General features: G+C 40.4%; 1 protein-coding gene across 2 annotated transcripts in view; it reads left to right on the top strand.

The window, feature by feature from the left end:
- The window catches only part of fam185a (family with sequence similarity 185 member A), a 105,782-nt gene that overhangs the window by 71,021 nt on the left and 16,772 nt on the right, over positions 1-17,989 (top strand). For both annotated transcript variants that reach the window (XM_060843161.1, XM_060843160.1), the window contains one exon: positions 13,072-13,167. In XM_060843161.1, coding sequence (XP_060699144.1) covers positions 13,072-13,167 — 96 coding nt within the window. The remainder of the gene's footprint in view (positions 1-13,071; positions 13,168-17,989) is intronic.

The following is a 17,989-nucleotide window of genomic DNA, read 5'->3' as shown; positions in this document are numbered from 1 at the left end:
TTCCAACAGTGGCCTAACCAATGTTCTGTACTGCCACAACATGACCTCCCAAATCCTGTATTCATTACTGTCACCAATAAAGGAAAGCATACCAAATGCCGCCTTCACTATCCTATCTACCTGCGACTCCACTTTCAAGGAGCTGTGTTCAGCAACACTCCCAAGACCCTAACCATTAAGTGTGTAAGTCCTGCTAAGATTTGCTTTCTCAAAATGCAGCACCTTGCATTTATCTGAATTAAACTCCATCTGCCACTTCTCAGCCCATTGGCCCATCTGATCAAGATCCTGTTGTGATCTGTGTAACCTCCTTTGCTGTCCACTACATCTCCAATTTTGGTGTCATCTGCAAACTTACTAACTGTACCTCATATGCTCATATCCAAATCATTTCTATAAATGATGAAAAGTAGTGGACCCAGCACTGATCCTTGTGGCACTGCACTGGTCACAGGCCTCTATTCTGCAAAACAATCCTCCACCACCACCCTCAGTTTTCTACTATTGAGCCAGTTTTGTATCCAAATGGTGTGTTCTCCCTGAATTCCATGAGATCTAACCTTGCTCACCAATCTCCCATAGAGAACCTTGTCGAACACCTTACTGAAATCCAAAAAAGATCACATCTACTACTCTGCCCTCATCAATCCTCTTTGTTACTTCTTTACAAATCTCAAACAAGTTTGTGAGACATGATTTCACATGCATGAAGCCATGTTGACTATCCCTAATCAGTCCTTGCCTTTCCAAATACGTATACGTCCTGTCCCTTAGGATTCCATCCAACAAATTGCCCACCAGCAATGTCAGGCTCATTGATCTATAGTTCCCTGGCTTGTCCTTACCACCTTTCTTAAACAGTGGCACCACGTTAGCCAACCTCCCGTCTTCTGGTACCTCACCTGTGACTATCAATGATACAAATATCTCAGTAGGAGGTAATTTTATACTGTTAGTGATCAGTTAATTTCTTAACAATAATAACTTGCATTAATTTAAAAATACAATAGAAAATGGTAAAATTTCACAAAACCCAGAAATTGTAAATAAAAAAGATCTGATGAAGGGTGATACCTGAAATATTGATTTTTGTTTTATATTCCTATGATTTTCTGACGTTGTTTCATATTTCCTAGAAGTAGCCTTTTCCTCTTTCTCTTTCCCTTTGTATAGTGCCATGAACGTGGTAAAATGCTGCAAGGTTCCACGTGAAGGAAAAACTGCCGGGCAGTAAAGGATAGCATAGATGACTGAAGTTTTAGTTGAAATGAAAAAGATTTGAAAATGCTTTTAAAGACATCCAAATATGGAGAAAGATAGGGAAGTTTAACAAGGGAGACCTATAATTTTGGCTGAAACTGCTGAAGATCACAGTTGATTTTAAATTGTACGCTAGCTATGCACCAGCTTAGAAGGAAAGGTGAATGAAGAGATCTGGCTATTCTTGACTGAATCACTCAAAGCTAGCATGCGGGTGCAGCAACCAATTGAAAGGTAGATGGCAAGGAACAACAGATTGACAGGATTGTCTAACTGAAACATACTGGAGCAGGAATAGGCCATTTGGCCATTTAAGCCTGCTGTGCCATTCAATAAAATCAAGACTGATCATCCTATTCAGAATCATATTACCACTTTCTTCACATACTGTTTGATCCCTTTATCCCTAATAACTGCACCTAGCTCCTTTTTGAAAATGTTCAATGTTTTAACCTCAAGCACTCTGGCAGAGAATACCCAAGGCTTACAAAGAAATTTCTCCTCATCTGTCTGTAGTCTGTGCCCCCTCAATCTGGATTCCCTGAACATCAGGAACATTCTTCCCACCTTTACTTTGTCTGTTTTGTGTAAGGATTTTATAGCTTTCTGAGATCCCTCTCCATTTTTTTGAAATGCCAGTGAATATAGTCCTGACCGATCTAGTCTGTCTTGATATATCATCTTGCCATCCCACGAGCCAGTTAGGTACATCTTTGTTGCACGCCCTCCATAGCCAGAAAATCCTTTCCTCAGATAAGGAGACAAAAAAACTGCATACAATATTCTCAATTATTGTCTCACCAATGCCTTCCATGCAAGAGGCCTAGCAGGGAAGGCAGATGAACTCAGGGCATAGTCAGGAACATGGGACTGGGATATCATAGCAATTACACAAATGTGGCTCGGGGATGGACAGGACTGGTAGCTTAATGTTCCAGGATACAAATTCTACAGGAAAGATAGAAAGGGAGGCAAGAGAGGAGGGGGAGTGGCATTTTTGGTAAGGGATAGCATTATAGCTATACTGAGGGAGGATATTCCTGGAAATATATCCAGGGAAGTTAAAAGAGAAAATGCTGGAAAATCTCAGCAGGTCTGGCTGCATCTGTAAGGAGAGAAAAGAGCTGATGTTTTGAGTCTAACTGACCCTTTGACAAAGGGTCAGTTAGACTCAAAACGTCAGCTCTTTTCTCTCCTTACAGATGCTGCCAGATCTGCTGAGATTTTCCAGCATTTTCTCTTCTGGTTTCAGATTCCAACATCCACAGTAATTTGCTTTTATCCAGGGAAGTTATTTGGGTTGAACTGAGAAAAAAGATAGGGATTGTATTATAGACCCTTAATAGTCAGAGGGAAATTGAGAAACAGATTTGTAAGGAGATCTGTTATCTGTAAGAATAGTAGGGTGGTTATGGTAGGGGATTTTAAGTTTCCAAACATAAACTGAGACTGCCATAGTGTTAAGGATTGAGATGGAGAAGAACTTGTTAAGTGTGTACAAGAAAATTTTCTGATTCAATATATGGATGTAACTACTACAGAAGGTGCAAAACCTGACTTACTCTTGGGAAACAAGGCAGGGCAGGTGACTGAGGTGTCAGTGCGGGAGCACTTTGGGGCCAGTGACCATAATTCTATTAGTTTTAAAATAGTGATGGAAAAGGACAGGTAAGATCTAAAAGTTGAAGTTCTAAATAGGAGGAAGGCTAATTTTGATGGTATTAGGCAAGAACTTTCAAAAGCTTGATTGGGGCAGATGTTTGCAGGTAAAGGGACGGCTGGAAAATGGGAAGCTTCAGAAGTGAAATAACGAGAGTCCAGAGACAGTATATTCCTGTTAGGCTGAAAGGAAAGGCTGGTAGGTGTAGGGAATGCTGGGTGACTAAAGAAATTGAGGGTTTGGTTAAGAAAAAGACAGAACCATATGTCAGGTATAGACAAGATTAGATCAAGTGAATCCTTAGAGTATAAAGGCATTGGGAGTATACTTAAGAGGGAAATCAGGAGGGCAAAAAGGGGACATGAGATAGCCTAGCTAAATAAAATTAAGGAGAATCCAAAGGGTTTTTACAAATACATCAAGGACAAAAGGGTAACTAGGGAGAGAGCATGGCCCCTCAAAGATCAGCAAGGCGGCCTGTGTGTGTAATCGCAGAAAATGGGGGAGATAATAAACGAGTATTTTGTGTCATCGTTTACTGTGGGAAAGAACATGGAAGGTATGGAATGTTGGGCAATAGATTATATCTTGAAAGACTGTACAGAGGAGGAAGTGCTGGATGTCTTGAAACCCATAAACGTAGATAAATCCCCAGGACCTGTTCAGGTGTACCTTAGAACTCTGCGGGAAGCTAGGGAAGTGATTGCTGGGCCTCTTATTGAGATATTTGTATCATCAATAGGTGAGGTGTCGGAAGACTGGAGGTTGGCTGATGTGGTACCATTGTTTAAGAAGGGTAGTAAGGACAAACCAGGGAGCTATAGACCAGTGAGCCAGACGTTGGTGGTGAGCAAATTATTGGAGGGAATCCTGAGGGATAGGATGTACATATATTTGGAAAGGCAAGGACTGATTAGGGATAGTCAACATAGTTTTGTGCGTGGGAAGTCATGTCTCATGAACGTAATAAGAGTCTTTTGAAGAAGTAACAAAGAGGATTGATGAGGGGAGAGCGGTGAACATGATGTATATGGACTTCAGTAAGGCATTCGCGAAGAAAGTGAGGACTGCAGATGATGGAGATCAGAGTTGAAAATGTGTTGCTGGAAAAGCGCAGCAGGTCAGGCAGCATCCAAAGAGCAGGAGAATCAACGTTTCAGGCATGAGTCCTTCTTCAGGATTCCTGAAGAAGGGCTCATGCCCGAAACGTCGATTCAGCAAGGCATTCGACAAGGTTCCCAATGGGAAACTAGTTAGCAAGGTTAAATCTCATCGAATACAGGGAGAACTAGCCATTTGGATACCGAACTGGCTCGAAGGTAGAAGAGAGAGGGTGGTGGTGGAGGGTTGCATTTCAGACCTGAAGCCTGTGACCAATGGAGTGCCACAAGGATCAGTGCTGGGTCCACAACTTTTCATCATTTATATAAATGACTTGGATGTGAACATAAGAGGTACAGTTAGTTTGTTTGCAGATGACACCAAAATTGTAGGTGTGGTGGACAGCGAAGAAGGTTACATCAGATTACAACAGGATCTAGATAAGATGGGCCAATGGGCTGAGAAGTGGCAGATGGAGTTTAATTCAGATAAATGCAAGGTGCTGTATTTTGGAAAAGCAAATCTTAGCAGGACTTACACACTTAATGGTTAGGGCCTTGGGAGTGTTGCTAAACAAAGAGACCTTGGACTACAGGTTCATAGCTCCTTGAAAGTCGAGTCGCAGGTAGATAGGATAGTGAAGAAAGCGTTTGGTATGCTTTCCTTTATTGGTCAGAACATTGAGTACAGGAGTTGGGAGGTCACGTTATGGCTGTACAAAACATTGGTTAGGCCACTTTTGGAATAATGCGTGCAAATCTGGTCTCTTTCCAATTGGAAAGATGTTGTGAAACTTGAAAAGGTTCACAAAGGAGATACAATGATGTTGCCAGTGTTGACGGATTTGAGCTAGAGGGAGAGATTGAATAGGCTAGGGCTGTTTTCTCTGGAGCATTGAAGGCTACGGGGTGACCTTATTGAGGTTTATAAAATCATGAGGGGCATGGATAGGAGAAATGAATAAATCATTTATCATTAAGCTGCCAGAGGAAGTGGTGGAGGTTAGTACGATTGCAGCATTTAAAAGGCATCTGGATGGGTATATGAATAGGAAGAGTTTAGAGAGATGTGGACTGGGTGCTGGCAGGTGGGACCAGATTGGGTTGGGATATCTGTCCAGTTGGACCGAAGAGTCTGTTTCCGAGCTGTACATCTCTGTGACTCTATGACTCCAATTACAGTAAACACCTTTGCCTGTTTACTTAAATCCTTTCTGAATGAAGATTAAAATATCATTTGCCCCTTTCACAGCTACCTGCACCAGTATGCTTAATTTCAGCAACTGATGTACAAAGACACCCAAGTCTCATTGCACTTCTGCTTTCCCAATGTATTGCCATTTTAATGATGATCTGCCTTGCTGTTTTCACTACCATAGTGGATAACCTCCACATTTGTCTATGCATGTGCCACTCATCCAACTTGTCCAAATCACATTGAAGCATTGCTGCATCCTCCTCACTGCTCACCCTCTCACTCATCCTTTTGTCATCTGCAGACTTGGAGAGTTTACATTTAGCTCTTTCATCTAAGTCATTAAAATGTATTGCAAATAGCTGAGGTCCAAGCACTGACCCCTATGGTACCCCACTACTCACCGGTTGGCACTCAGATAAAAACTCAGATTTCTACTGTTTGGATGTAAGTTTGTTCGCTGAGCTGGAAGGTTCGTTTTCAGACATTTCATCACCATACTCGGCAACATCATCAGTGAGCCTCCAATGAAGCACTGGTGTTTGTGACCCGCGTTCTATTTGTGTTTAGGTTTCCTTGGGTTGGTGATGTCATTTCCTATTCTTTTACTCAGAAGGTGATAAATGGGCTCCAAGTCGATGTGTTTGTTGATAGAGTTCCATTCTGAATGGAACTTCCAGGATTTCTCATGCATGTCTCTGGTTGGCTTGTCCTGGGATGGATGTGTAGTTCCAGTTGAAGTGGTGTCCTTCCTCATATGTTTTGTAAGAATACTGGTGAGAGTGGGTTATGTCTTTTTGTGGCTAGTTGATGTTCATATTACAGTTCATTTTTACAGTGTTACAGTTCTTGCAAGGTATTTTGTAATTGACATTAGTTTGCTTGTCTATATGGGGGTCTTTCAATATTATTAGCTGCTGTTTTAGTGTGTTGGTGGGTTTGTGGGCTACCAAGAAGCCAAGTGGTCTGAATAGTCTAACTTAATGTCTTAAATACAAACCTCCCCTTAACACCCCACAACAGATGCCCACAACAGACTCTGTAAATACAACCAGGAAATTTTGCGCCAAAAAACTTTACTCATTAACGCAACAGATCATGAATGGACAGACATTAGACAGCGACAAACACACAAAATGAAAAAACTAAATCTGCAGAAAAATTTAGACAAAATTACACAAAATGACAACACAGAAGCATCGATTTTTAAAAAAAACTTATCTGACTGACCCTTAACAGACACTGAAAAAGCCGTCTTAATAAGAGGATTAAATTACATATTCCAGGATGCGGACAAGAAAGATTACTTAGCACATTAGAAATAATACTGAAAGATGACAAACCCACAGATGAAACCCATCAGCCCATCGGACAGGCAGTTGCATTGACATTAAGCAAGAAAAAGGAAGGAAACAGACTCAAAACAGAAGAAAGGAAAGCACTAGAAGGACTCAAAAAAGATAAAAAACATTTGTTATCCTGCCTGCAGCCAAAGGACGCTTGACAGTCATTTTAAACCAAACGGACAACATTAAGAAAACAAGCACACTGCTTGCAGATACCACCACTTGCCAACAGGTGGTGATAGACCCAACCCCAGAACTAGAGAACTGAATCACAGCCCTACTGAACAAGTTTCAGAAATCTGGAGAATTAAAGAAGATAGTCTTCCAAAAAATGAAACCAGTTGGATCCAACGCACCACGCTTCTACAGATTACCCAAAATTCACAAATCAGGAGCCTCCCTCAGACCCATAGTCTCGCTACCTGGAACACCAGCGTACAGATTACCCAAGGAGTCATACCAAAGATTAAAACACTTTATAGAAGACTCACCCCACTCCATCCACTCCACCTAAGAAAGGCACCAAGAAAGAATGGTCTCCTTTAACATACCAGTCCTGTTCACATCCATCAACATCATCAACCTGGCCAAGAAAACACTGACTACACTGTTAGAAGAACTGAACACACATACACCAAACACTACCAACGTCATCAGCAAGGATAACATCATCAAGCGAGTGGACCTATTCCTTACTATTCACTTCACTTTCATTAACAAAACCTACAGATAAACCAGCGGAACACCCATGGGATCTCCGATATCAGGGATCTTAGCAGAAGCAGTAATGCAGAGACTCGGACAAACAGTTCTGCCAACCATCCAACCCAAACTTTGGGTCGGCTGTGTGAATGATACCCTTGTCATCACTAAACAAAACAAATTAAAAGAAATCTTCAAGACCATCAATAATATCCTTACTTGCATAAAATTCACTAAACAGGAGGAAAACAACAATAAGCTGCCATTCCTAGATGTCCCAGTAGAGCGAACAGCCAATGGGGAACTTCAAGCCAGCGTCTATAGAAAAACAACACATACAGACCAAATATTGAACTACAGAAGCAATTGTCCCAACATCCACAAACGAAGTTGCATTAGAACATTATTTCAGTGAGTTATGATACACTGCATTGCAGAGGAACTACACAGAGCAGAGGAAAATCACTAATGCAGCGTATTCAAAAAGAACGGATACCTAATGAACACAGTCTGCCAATTTTCTCAGCAGCAAGCCGACAAAATGCATCCAGAGACCCGAGCCACTCACCCCCTATATCAAATACATCTCAGAAATGACTGCCAGACTACTCAGAATTCTTGGCATCATGGTAGCCCACAAACCCATCAATACACTAAAACAGCAGCTAATGAACTTGAAGGACCCCATACAGACAACCAGCAAAACTAATGTTGTTTACAAAAGACCTTGCAAGAACTATAACAAACGGGCAGAAAACTAGCCACCAGGATACATGAACATCAACTAGCCACAAAAAGACATGACCCACTCTCATTAGTATCCTTATATACAGTTGAAGAAGGACCCCACTTCAACTGGGACAACACATCCTAGGACCCGCCAAACGGAGACATGCACGAGAATTCCGAAAAGCATGGCATTCAGACTGGAACTCTATCAACAAACACATTGATTTGGACCCCATTTACCACCCTCTGGGAAAAAGAATAGGGAATGACATCACCAACCCAAGGAAACCTAAACACACAAATAGAAAATAAGTCACTAACACCAGTGCTTCACTGGAGACTCACTGATGATGTTACCGAGTATGATGATGAAATGTCTGAGAAATTAACCTTCCAGCTCAGCAAGCAAACTTACATCCGAAACCTCATCCTGAGCTACAAAACTCGCTTTCTTCTTTGTTTCCTGCATGTATCCCCACGTGCTATAATTGTACATGTTCATCTCTAATGTGGGACCTTATCAAAAGCTTTCTGAAAATCCAACTAAACTGCATTTATTAGCTCCACCTTATTAACTATGTCATCAACATTCCAGTAGGTTTGTCAAGCATGATTTCCCCATCACAAAGTGACACTAATCATGTCTTTATTTTTGAGATGCTCTGCTGTCGTTTCCCCATTACTGATGCCAGGCTAATCAGTCTTTAATTTCCCGTTTATACCTCTATATCCTTTTTAATAATTGTGTGGTTACATTAGCAACTCTCTAGTCAATAGGAATTGTTCCAGAGTCTTTAAGTATTTTTGGACATAGATTATGGGGCCCTGGAAATTTATCAGCCTATACTCCCATCCACTTGCCCAATACCATTTCTTTACTAATACTGATTTCCTTCAGTTCTTCCCCCTCACTAGATCCTGTACTCCTCAACATTTTTGGGACACCCCAATTGTTTCTTCTATTAAAAAAAGAACCAAAGTATATATTTAATTGGCTTGGATCTCTTTGTTCTATTGTGACTTTCTCGGTTTCTGATTCTAAAGGACCTAGATTTATCTTCACTGATGTTTTTTTCATGTACCTATAGAGGATTTTGTGATCAGTTTGTATGTTTTCACAAGCTTACTCAGATGCTTTGTTTTCCCCCGTTAATCAATCTCTTTACCAGCTTGTTGAAAGCTAAACCACTCCCAATCCTCGGATCTGTTGCTTTTTCTTTTAGCCAATTTATATGCTCTTTCCTTGGGTTGAGTACTGTCTCCCAATTTCCTGCTAGCCATGGTCTAGCCACCTTTCCTGTTTAATTTTGTTCTGGACAGGAATGAACAATTATTGCAATTATTCCATGTGCTCTTAAAGTAATTGCTATTGCCTATTTATTATACCTTTTTTTAATTAGTGTTCCCCAATTCATCATAGCCAGCTCATGCCTCATACCTCCTTTATTCAGTCCATAAAACATAAGGTCTAGGAGCAGAATGAGGCCACATGAAATCTTCTCCACCATTCAATCATGGCTGATATGTTTCTCAACTCCGTTCTCCTGCCTTCTCTTTGTAACCCTTGATTCCCTTACTAATCAAGAACCTATCTAACTCTTACTAAGCCTTCTCAGCTTCTGTGGCCATGACTTCCATAGATTCACCACCCTCTGACTGAAGAAATGTCTTCTCGTGTCAGTTCTAAAGGATCATTCTTGCACTCTGAAGCTGTGCCCTCAAGTCCTAAGCCCCCCTACTGATATAAATCCTACTGATCTTCTCCAAGTCCACTCTTATGCAGGCCTCTCGATAATCTGTAAGTTTCAATCAGATTCCTCTCTCATTCTTCTAAACTCAGTCAAGCAGTGTTGGATGCTGAGGGGTGACCTTAGAGGTTTATAAAAGCACGAGGGCCGTGTCTAGGATAAATAGACAAGGTCTTTTCCCTGGGGTGGGGGAGTCCAGAACTAGAGGGCATAGATTTAGTGAGAGAAGAAAGCTGTAAAAAGGACATAACGGGCAACTTTTTCATGCAGAAAGTGGTATGTAAAGTATATAGAATGAGCTGCCAGAGGAAGTGGCAGAGACTGGTACAATTACATTTAAAAGGCATCTGGATGTGTATATGAATAGAAAGAGTTTAGAGGGATATCAGCCAAGTGCTGGTAATTGAGACTAGATTAATTTATGCATTGTGGTCGGCATGGATGAGTTAGACCGAAGTCTGTGCTGTACATCTCTATGACTCTAAGTACAGACCCGGAATCCTCAACAGCTCCTGAAATGACAAGCCCTTCACACCCAGGGTCATTCTTGTAAACCTTTGCTGGACCTCTTCCAAGTCAGTACATTCTTTCGTTGATGCTAGCAATGTTCCAAATGCAGTCTGACCAGAGCCTTGTGCAGCCTCAGCAGTATATCTTTCCTCTTGTATTTTAGCGCTTTCAAAGTGAATGGTAATATTGCATTTGCCTTCCTAATTGTCAACTGAACCTGCATGTTATTGTTGAGAATCCTGAACCAGAACTCCTAAATCTCTTTGCACTTAAGGTTTCCAAAGGCTTTCCCTGGAGAGAAAATGGTCTTCCTTTCTATTCTTCCTGTCGAAGTGCATAACCTCTCACTCCCCCACATTCAGGAACCTAGTCTCAGAATCCACTGCATCACTCTATCTGACTGAAGAATTATGTCATGTTACGGTAACCCTTTCCAAGAGGATCATACACAGATAGACTACCAATTCTTTCTTTCTCTTTACACAATACTCAGTCTAGGATAGCCTGTATTCTTGTTGATTCCTCAATATATTGATCCAGAACACCATCCCATATACATTCCAGGAATTCCTTTCCTCTTATATTTGCACTAATTTGATTTGCCCAATCTTTGTACTAAATTAAAGTCATCCATAACTGCAACTATATACCTTTTGTTTATGTTTCTGATTTGCTATGTAATGCCTTTCCTAACATGACAACTATAGATTGGGACCTGTTAACAGCCCACACTATCACTTTCTGACCCTTTGTGTTTTGCTCTACACAAAAATTCCACTTCACTAGAGCTAATATCCTAGCTTATTATTGCATTAATTTACTTTTTAACCAGCAAATGCTACCCACTTCCCTTTTTGACTGTCCTTCCAGATTGAGGCTCACTGACAGACATGACGAGGTTTCTGGCCTTTGTGTCTGCACTAAACAGCTCAGCAGGGCAAAAGTAATATGAGCAAAATGAAAGGCACTTGCTCACATTTCTATTTTGAGGTCTTATATTTGGCTTATTTTGCATGTGGTAATATCGGAAGTTTAATATTAATGAGGCGCGTTGAACAAAGATCATCCCCCTTCATTGGCAGCTTGCCACTGCTTCGCTAAAAACATACCGCACTGCTTGTCAAAAGCATAAAAGATGGGGCAAGATGCGCCGGACTTCTCATCCAATTTTGACATAAAGTCTTGCTTTGTGCAGGTTTAGCCTCTTATGTAGTCAGATGTTGAAAACTCTTGGTCAGAGAAATTGCACGCAGAAAGAACAGGGATAAAGAGTAAGGCAGGCAGTAAGAAGAACAGGAGAAATTGAGAGAAAGGCAGAGATGTAGAGAGAGAAATATGTGGCAACGGACAGGTCAGGTAGGAGGGACATCTCAACATAGCCAATGTTACTGAGATACCTGTGTTATGAAGTTGTGGGTGTACTGTGCTTTTAAGGGAGCTGAAATGTTTGGCTAGCACAGTGTTCTGAACAAGGTAACGATGTAACATTTGGTCAAACAACTAGCTAAGAGTTATGTTGCCTGGATAGAAAAGCAAATTCAAATTTGGCCAATCAGTTTAAATTATACACCAAGATACGATACTCCAATCCAGTTCAAATTTAGTATTTTGACAATATTAAAATCAGTGAAACGATCCAATTCTTTGGGGTATAAATATCAGACATTTTGAACTGCCACCCAGAGTGGCAAAGAGCACTAACAACAACAGAACAATACAGACTGCCCGCAAAACTACTCCTAAAGGTATCTTTATCTATCAAAGACGTGTGAAGCAGAATCCCTAAGAAGAAAAAAAGACAGGAAAATCTCCAGAGGACACTCTGCTAAACTGCCTGGTTTTAAAATGCGATTGTACTTCTTGTAAATCATCATTAGGATTTTATTGGACCAGTATTGTCGAGTGAAAGGCGAAAGATAGGTTTAGAGAAAGGAGTGTAAATAGTTTTTAGTTTATCATTCTCTGTTAGACCTTTTTAAAAAAAGTTGTTAATTTTACTTTACATAGTGACATTTTGGATAGTTCTTTGCCTCCTGAATTTAAACGGATTACAACATGGGGTGAATCTTTTCTATGTTACTGGTTTAAATTAGCAGAAGGGTTCACCCCGTGTCGTAACACCTGTAAGATTCTGCCTAGAGTTACTGTTTTTCTCTCTCCTGGTGCAGTCTGACCTGCTGGGCTTTCCTTTTAAGTTCTTATTTCAATTTTGCTTTTACATTGAAATAAAAATACCCAAAAGAGCTAGGTAAAAAATGAAAGACAAATGGCGAGTTTTATCAAAGGGAGAGAATTATCAGCTTGGATCAGGGAATTTTCTATGAACAATGAAGTGTTGCAGAGATATGGTATCTAAAGGTAAAGTTGCCAGACCATAGGGTTGCTCTCTCATTAAAGCAAGACGACTGATGGTGATTTAACTTGAGGATCACGAGGTCTCATGCAACAAGAGAGGTTGAGAAAGAGAATCCTTCATGGTAAGCTCAGCTGGTGCAGAATTTGAATCCACACTGGCATTATCTGCTTTGCAAACCACCTGTCCATCTAACTAAGATAACAAACCCTAACTGGCTAAGGTCTGAAGTATTGCACATGGAAGTTACCTATGTGATAATATCTGTGACAATGATGATTAGCATATTTATTTGCATTTTCAAATGTTGCTGGGTTTTCTTTCACCCAAATTGTGAAATATATATAAAGAGCTCTACATTAGAATAACCTCTGAAACAAACAGTTTTTCAGTATGTACATTCATTTTTAAGCAATTGCTCCATGCGAATGAAACATCAGCAATAAAGTATTTAATGTTTATTTGCAGATTCTTCAGATGGCAGTCTAACAGCTTCCACACAACAGGGTGACCTCGATATTTACATCAGTCAGCTAGGAATTGTAGATCTGGTAACCCAAGAAGGTGAGATTGTTACAGTACCCTTGTAAACTGATAATTTTATATGGGGAAAAAAAAAATTGAATTCCCATAGAGAATCTGTCATTTAAAGCTCTACAGATGCTTTATCTTGCACCAGAGAGCAAGCATTGCCTATCATTATTCCTTTCGACAGAACAGAGAGCATCTACTTCTCTCTTTCTTTCTTTTCTTTCTTTCTCTCCTTCTTTCTCTCTTTCTTTCTCTCTTTCTCTCTTTCTCTCTTTCTCTCTTTCTTTCTTTCTTTCTTTCTCTCTTTCTTTCTCTCTTTCTTTCTTTCTTTCTCTCTTTCTTTCTTTCTTTCTCTCTTTCTTTCTTTCTTTCTCTCTTTCTTTCTTTCTTTCTTTCTTTCTTTCTTTCTTTCTTTCTTTCTTTCTTTCTTTCTTTCTTTCTTTCTTTCTTTGCCATCACCAGTCAACTTCTCCAGCCCTTTCCTTCCCTCCCACCTGACCACTCCTACCTTCTCTTTCTTCTTCCTGCCTGACCATCTCCTCCCTCTTTTTCTCCCCCTCTCTCTTTCTCTCCCCTCTTTTCTGTATACCTTCTTTCTGACCAAGACATTCAAAAATCTGACTGCTTGTGAATCAGCACAGAACAAGAACAGCAGTTTCTCTCTTTGAAATATGGCACGTCTGTTTCAGTAATTCTTAACCTGGGATGTCTTGGAAGGATGGCAGGGATGTGTGGGTTCCAGAGCTTAAGGTCTGCTGAAAACGCAGATGCATAATGGAGCAATTAGTATTAAGGGTTCTGAAGAAGACAGAATTCGAGGAATGCAAGTATCTTTGAAGATTGCAGACTTGAGGCAATTGCAAAAATAGACCACAAGACCTTGGAACAGAACGAGGTCCTAACGTCCATTGAGTTCATTCCGCCATTTACTAAGAACATAGCTATTCTTATAATCCTCAACTTCACTTTTCTGCCTTATTCCCACAGCCCATGGTTCCCTTGCTGATCAATAATATGTCTATCTCAGTCTTGAATGCCCTCTGTGGTAAAATGATCCAAAGGTTCATGACCTCAAAAGAATTTATCTTCACCTCTGTCTTAAATGGGTGACACCTTATTCTAACCTGTGGTTCTAGACTCTCCTGCAAGGGAAAACCACCTATCTGCATCTACCGTGTCAAATTTCTTAAGAATGAGAGGCGGTGGAGGAGTGGGAATGTCAATAGACTCATAATTCAGAGGCCAAGGCTAACGCTGTAAGGACATTGGTTCAAATCCCACTAGGGCAGCTACAGAAATTTGAATTCAAAAAAATTTGGAGTTAAACGAGAACCTTATGACCATGTAACCACCTTCAATAGTTTTTTAAAAAAAATTCTGGTTAATTTTAGCAATATGTCCTCGTGAAAAGAACACCCTACCCAGTGTGACCTATTTGCAACTCCAGACCTATAGCAATATGATAAGTCTCAACTGCCCTGTAAAATGGCTCAGAAATCTACTCCATCCAAAAGCAACTATGCAAGGGCAACAACATGCCAACCCTGCCAGAAATGCCCACATCCTACAGAGAAATTTAAAAAAGACTTGGCATGTTTCAGTGAGGTCACCTTCCATTTTTGTAAACTCCTATGAGTACTGGCCTAACCTACTCAACTTCTCCTCATAAGATAGATCCTCCATACCCAATAATCAACCTTGTGAACCTTCTCTAGACTACCTCCAATGCCAGTAAGTCAGCAATTTAGGGAGGGGTAGGCTATTACCATAAAGGTTTTGCTGAATTGGAAGTCACTTCTTTAACACATTTCCACCATGGTTCGATATGCTGCTACTATAGTTTGAAATGGACTTTTGTACCACTGGATGACTACATCTACGATCTCTGAGACTGCTTTTTTAACCACTCTTGGTCTCCAGTTCATCTTTATCTTGGAGTAAGACTTTCCCATTCACTTCAGTAGTGTAATTCTATATTTCTGTTGTTTTTGTCTAGTATCTAAGTCCTGGTCTTCACATGCTTCTCTCTGGACTCATCAATTGCACTATTCTTTAAGTGATATCAATTGTATATTTCTGTGTAATACAGAATGTAGGCCTGTAATCAGAGGTGATAAGTGAACAGGACTTGGTAGAGTGTGAGCAGCAGTGTCTTGGATGCTTTCAAGTCTACAGAGAATTTGAATGTTGGAGTCCAATTAGGAATTTGTTGGCATAGTCAAATCTAAGGGTAACAAAGGCAAAGATGAGTGAGTGTTTTACTAAAAGGTGAACTGAGGCAGGGTGGAATGTGATGATGGTATAGATTTGGAAATATTCACATGTGGTGATGGCATATTTTGCAAGCTCACTTAGATTTTGACTATGGCATCAAAGTTTGAACAGTTTGGTTCAACCTTGTGCAATTAACAAGGTGAAGAATTGATTCAGTGGCTAGGCAACCGTTTGTGGCAATACCCAAAAGCAGTTGGTGTTGTCGAAACAAAAGGTGATATTGTTGTTAAAATGTGGTTTTATTTCTGTCAAGCAGTGAAGTTGAAGTTGGTTACCTGGGCACACTTGGCTCATTATGCATAATACATTACGCATAATACATTACCAGTCAAATGTAAACAGAATTTAAATAGTGCTTCCCAGTGTGTATCTATAGTACATGACTTTGTGAATATACATCTAGAATCTGTACTCAATTCAAAACTCTGACGTTTTCCTTTTGATTTAAACAATTGAATAATCCAATCATGTAAGGTAAAGAAGTGACTGCAGTATTTTTATTTCTATATTAAAATTGTCAACGAGGAGTTTTCCTAATTATGAAGCCTGTGATTCATACATTTAAAATGCATTTTTCACTGTTTTGCATGGTCACTTTTACACTCCAACTTGGTGAACATTAGAAAGGTTTAGGCTAAATGTGAAACAGTGAAGTTGAGTTTTCTGACCAGTGTCTATCCTAATCTAGAAAGACATCTGTCCTAAGGATTATGTAGCAACAGACACAACATTGAAATGCCTTAATTTTTTTTGCATATCAGGCCTTATGTTGGAATTGCTCACTAGCAGTGTGTGTTGATGCAACCCAAATGTCATATCAGTATGTTTCATTATGGCCTGTATTTTGAGATTCATGTTTGTTACATCAAATAGATCTGTTAACAAAAGCGTTAATTCCAGACGTTAGCTTTGTTTAGTTCATAGCCATAGTTATGCAGAGACCCTCAAGAAGTTGCAGGTTTTTTCACAAGTGTTGAGAAGAATGTGGGAGTCTTAATGGAATACTTCCAAGTTTTCTTCCTTGAGTCAACAAAACAACAAGAAGAGAACTCGATTTTTGTGGCACCAAAAAAAAGGTAGCAAAATATTTTAGAGTATTTGCTGCAAATTGTTTAAGCAGAATCTCTAATTATTGTAGGTTATTGTTTAAGAAAAATATTAAAAGCAGGAGTATAGAAGTTGGGTTAGATGGCTCATGGAGAAAATTATTTGCTGGAACATGTAATATTTTATTGCACCAACAGATTCTATAATGTACTTTTCACATTTTAGTAAGTGAATATCCTTTTTAAAGAGGTGAAAAATAACCTAGTTAGTTTTCTGTAATCAATTATATTTTGGATAATGCATCCAATAATCTATTTCTTCCCTAATGTTCACCACTACACAGCACTTTAAAACTTGTCATCTTCTTAACATTTTATCTTATTGTTGAGCTATATTTTTGATTACCTATAACTGAAGCCTGCAGCCTGGTCTCTCAGTGTTAGATTTGACAGCAGCTGCGCGTTATTATAGCAGTAAGGAGGCTACTAAACAGGCATGCATTGTCTGAAAGGTTGTGGAGTGGAGAAAGTTATTAAAAATATCTCCTCCTAAATGTACAATTATCTCTTGGGGTTTTTGGATAGTACAATGAAGCATTATGACTGTTCAGTGTGCATAGCATGGGTTTATGTAAACAGGGTGAACCTAGTAGCCAACTTCCCAATATTGTGGTTGGCAGCATGCTTTTGGAGGTAGAGAATCAAACTTGTGAGTCAGGCAGGCAGACAGGCCTCAGCACACTTGGCACTAATTTCGCAATTTCGCGAGAGAAGCATTTTGGCAGTTTTTGAGGCAGTGATTCTAGCATGTTCTGGCTGCCTTACTGGCTCCATGTTATGATCATTTGTTATAACTAGCCTCAAAGTTGATTTTGTGTGTTCTTTATTTAGCATCTAATTTAGTAAATGACCAAATAAAGCCTGCCCTGAAAGCCTGCCACCTCCAAACGGACCCGAACACCAGGGATCTATTTCCCTCCCCTCCCCTATCAGCGTCCCGAAAAGACCACTCCCTCCGTGACTCCCTCATCAGGTCCACACCCCCCACGAACCCAACCTCCCCTCCCGGCACCTTCCCCTGCAACCGCAAGAAATGCAAAACTTGCACCCATACCTCCTCCCTTACTTCTCTCCAAGGCCCCAAGGGATCCTTCTATATCCGCCACAAATTCACCTGCCCCTTCACACACATCATTTATTGCATCCGCTGCACTCAATGTGGCCTCTTCTATATTGGGGAGACAGGCCGCCTACTTGCGGAACATTTCAGAGAACACCTCTGGGACATCCGGACCAACCACCCCGTGGCTCAACACTTCAACTCCCCCTCCCAGTCCACCAAGGACATGTAGGTCCTTAGACTCCTCCATCGCCAGACTATAACAACACGACGGTTGGAGGAAGAGCACCTCATCTTCCGCCTAGGAACCTCCAACCACAAGGGATGAACTCAGATTTCTCCAGTTTCCTCATTTCCCCTCCCCCACCTTGTCTCAGTCAAATCCCTCGAACTCAGCACCGCATTCCTAACCTGC

This window comes from Hemiscyllium ocellatum, chromosome 23 (genome assembly GCF_020745735.1).
Source record: "Hemiscyllium ocellatum isolate sHemOce1 chromosome 23, sHemOce1.pat.X.cur, whole genome shotgun sequence".
NCBI classification, from domain to species: domain Eukaryota; kingdom Metazoa; phylum Chordata; class Chondrichthyes; order Orectolobiformes; family Hemiscylliidae; genus Hemiscyllium; species Hemiscyllium ocellatum.
This window is presented reverse-complemented; position numbering and strand designations above follow the sequence as displayed.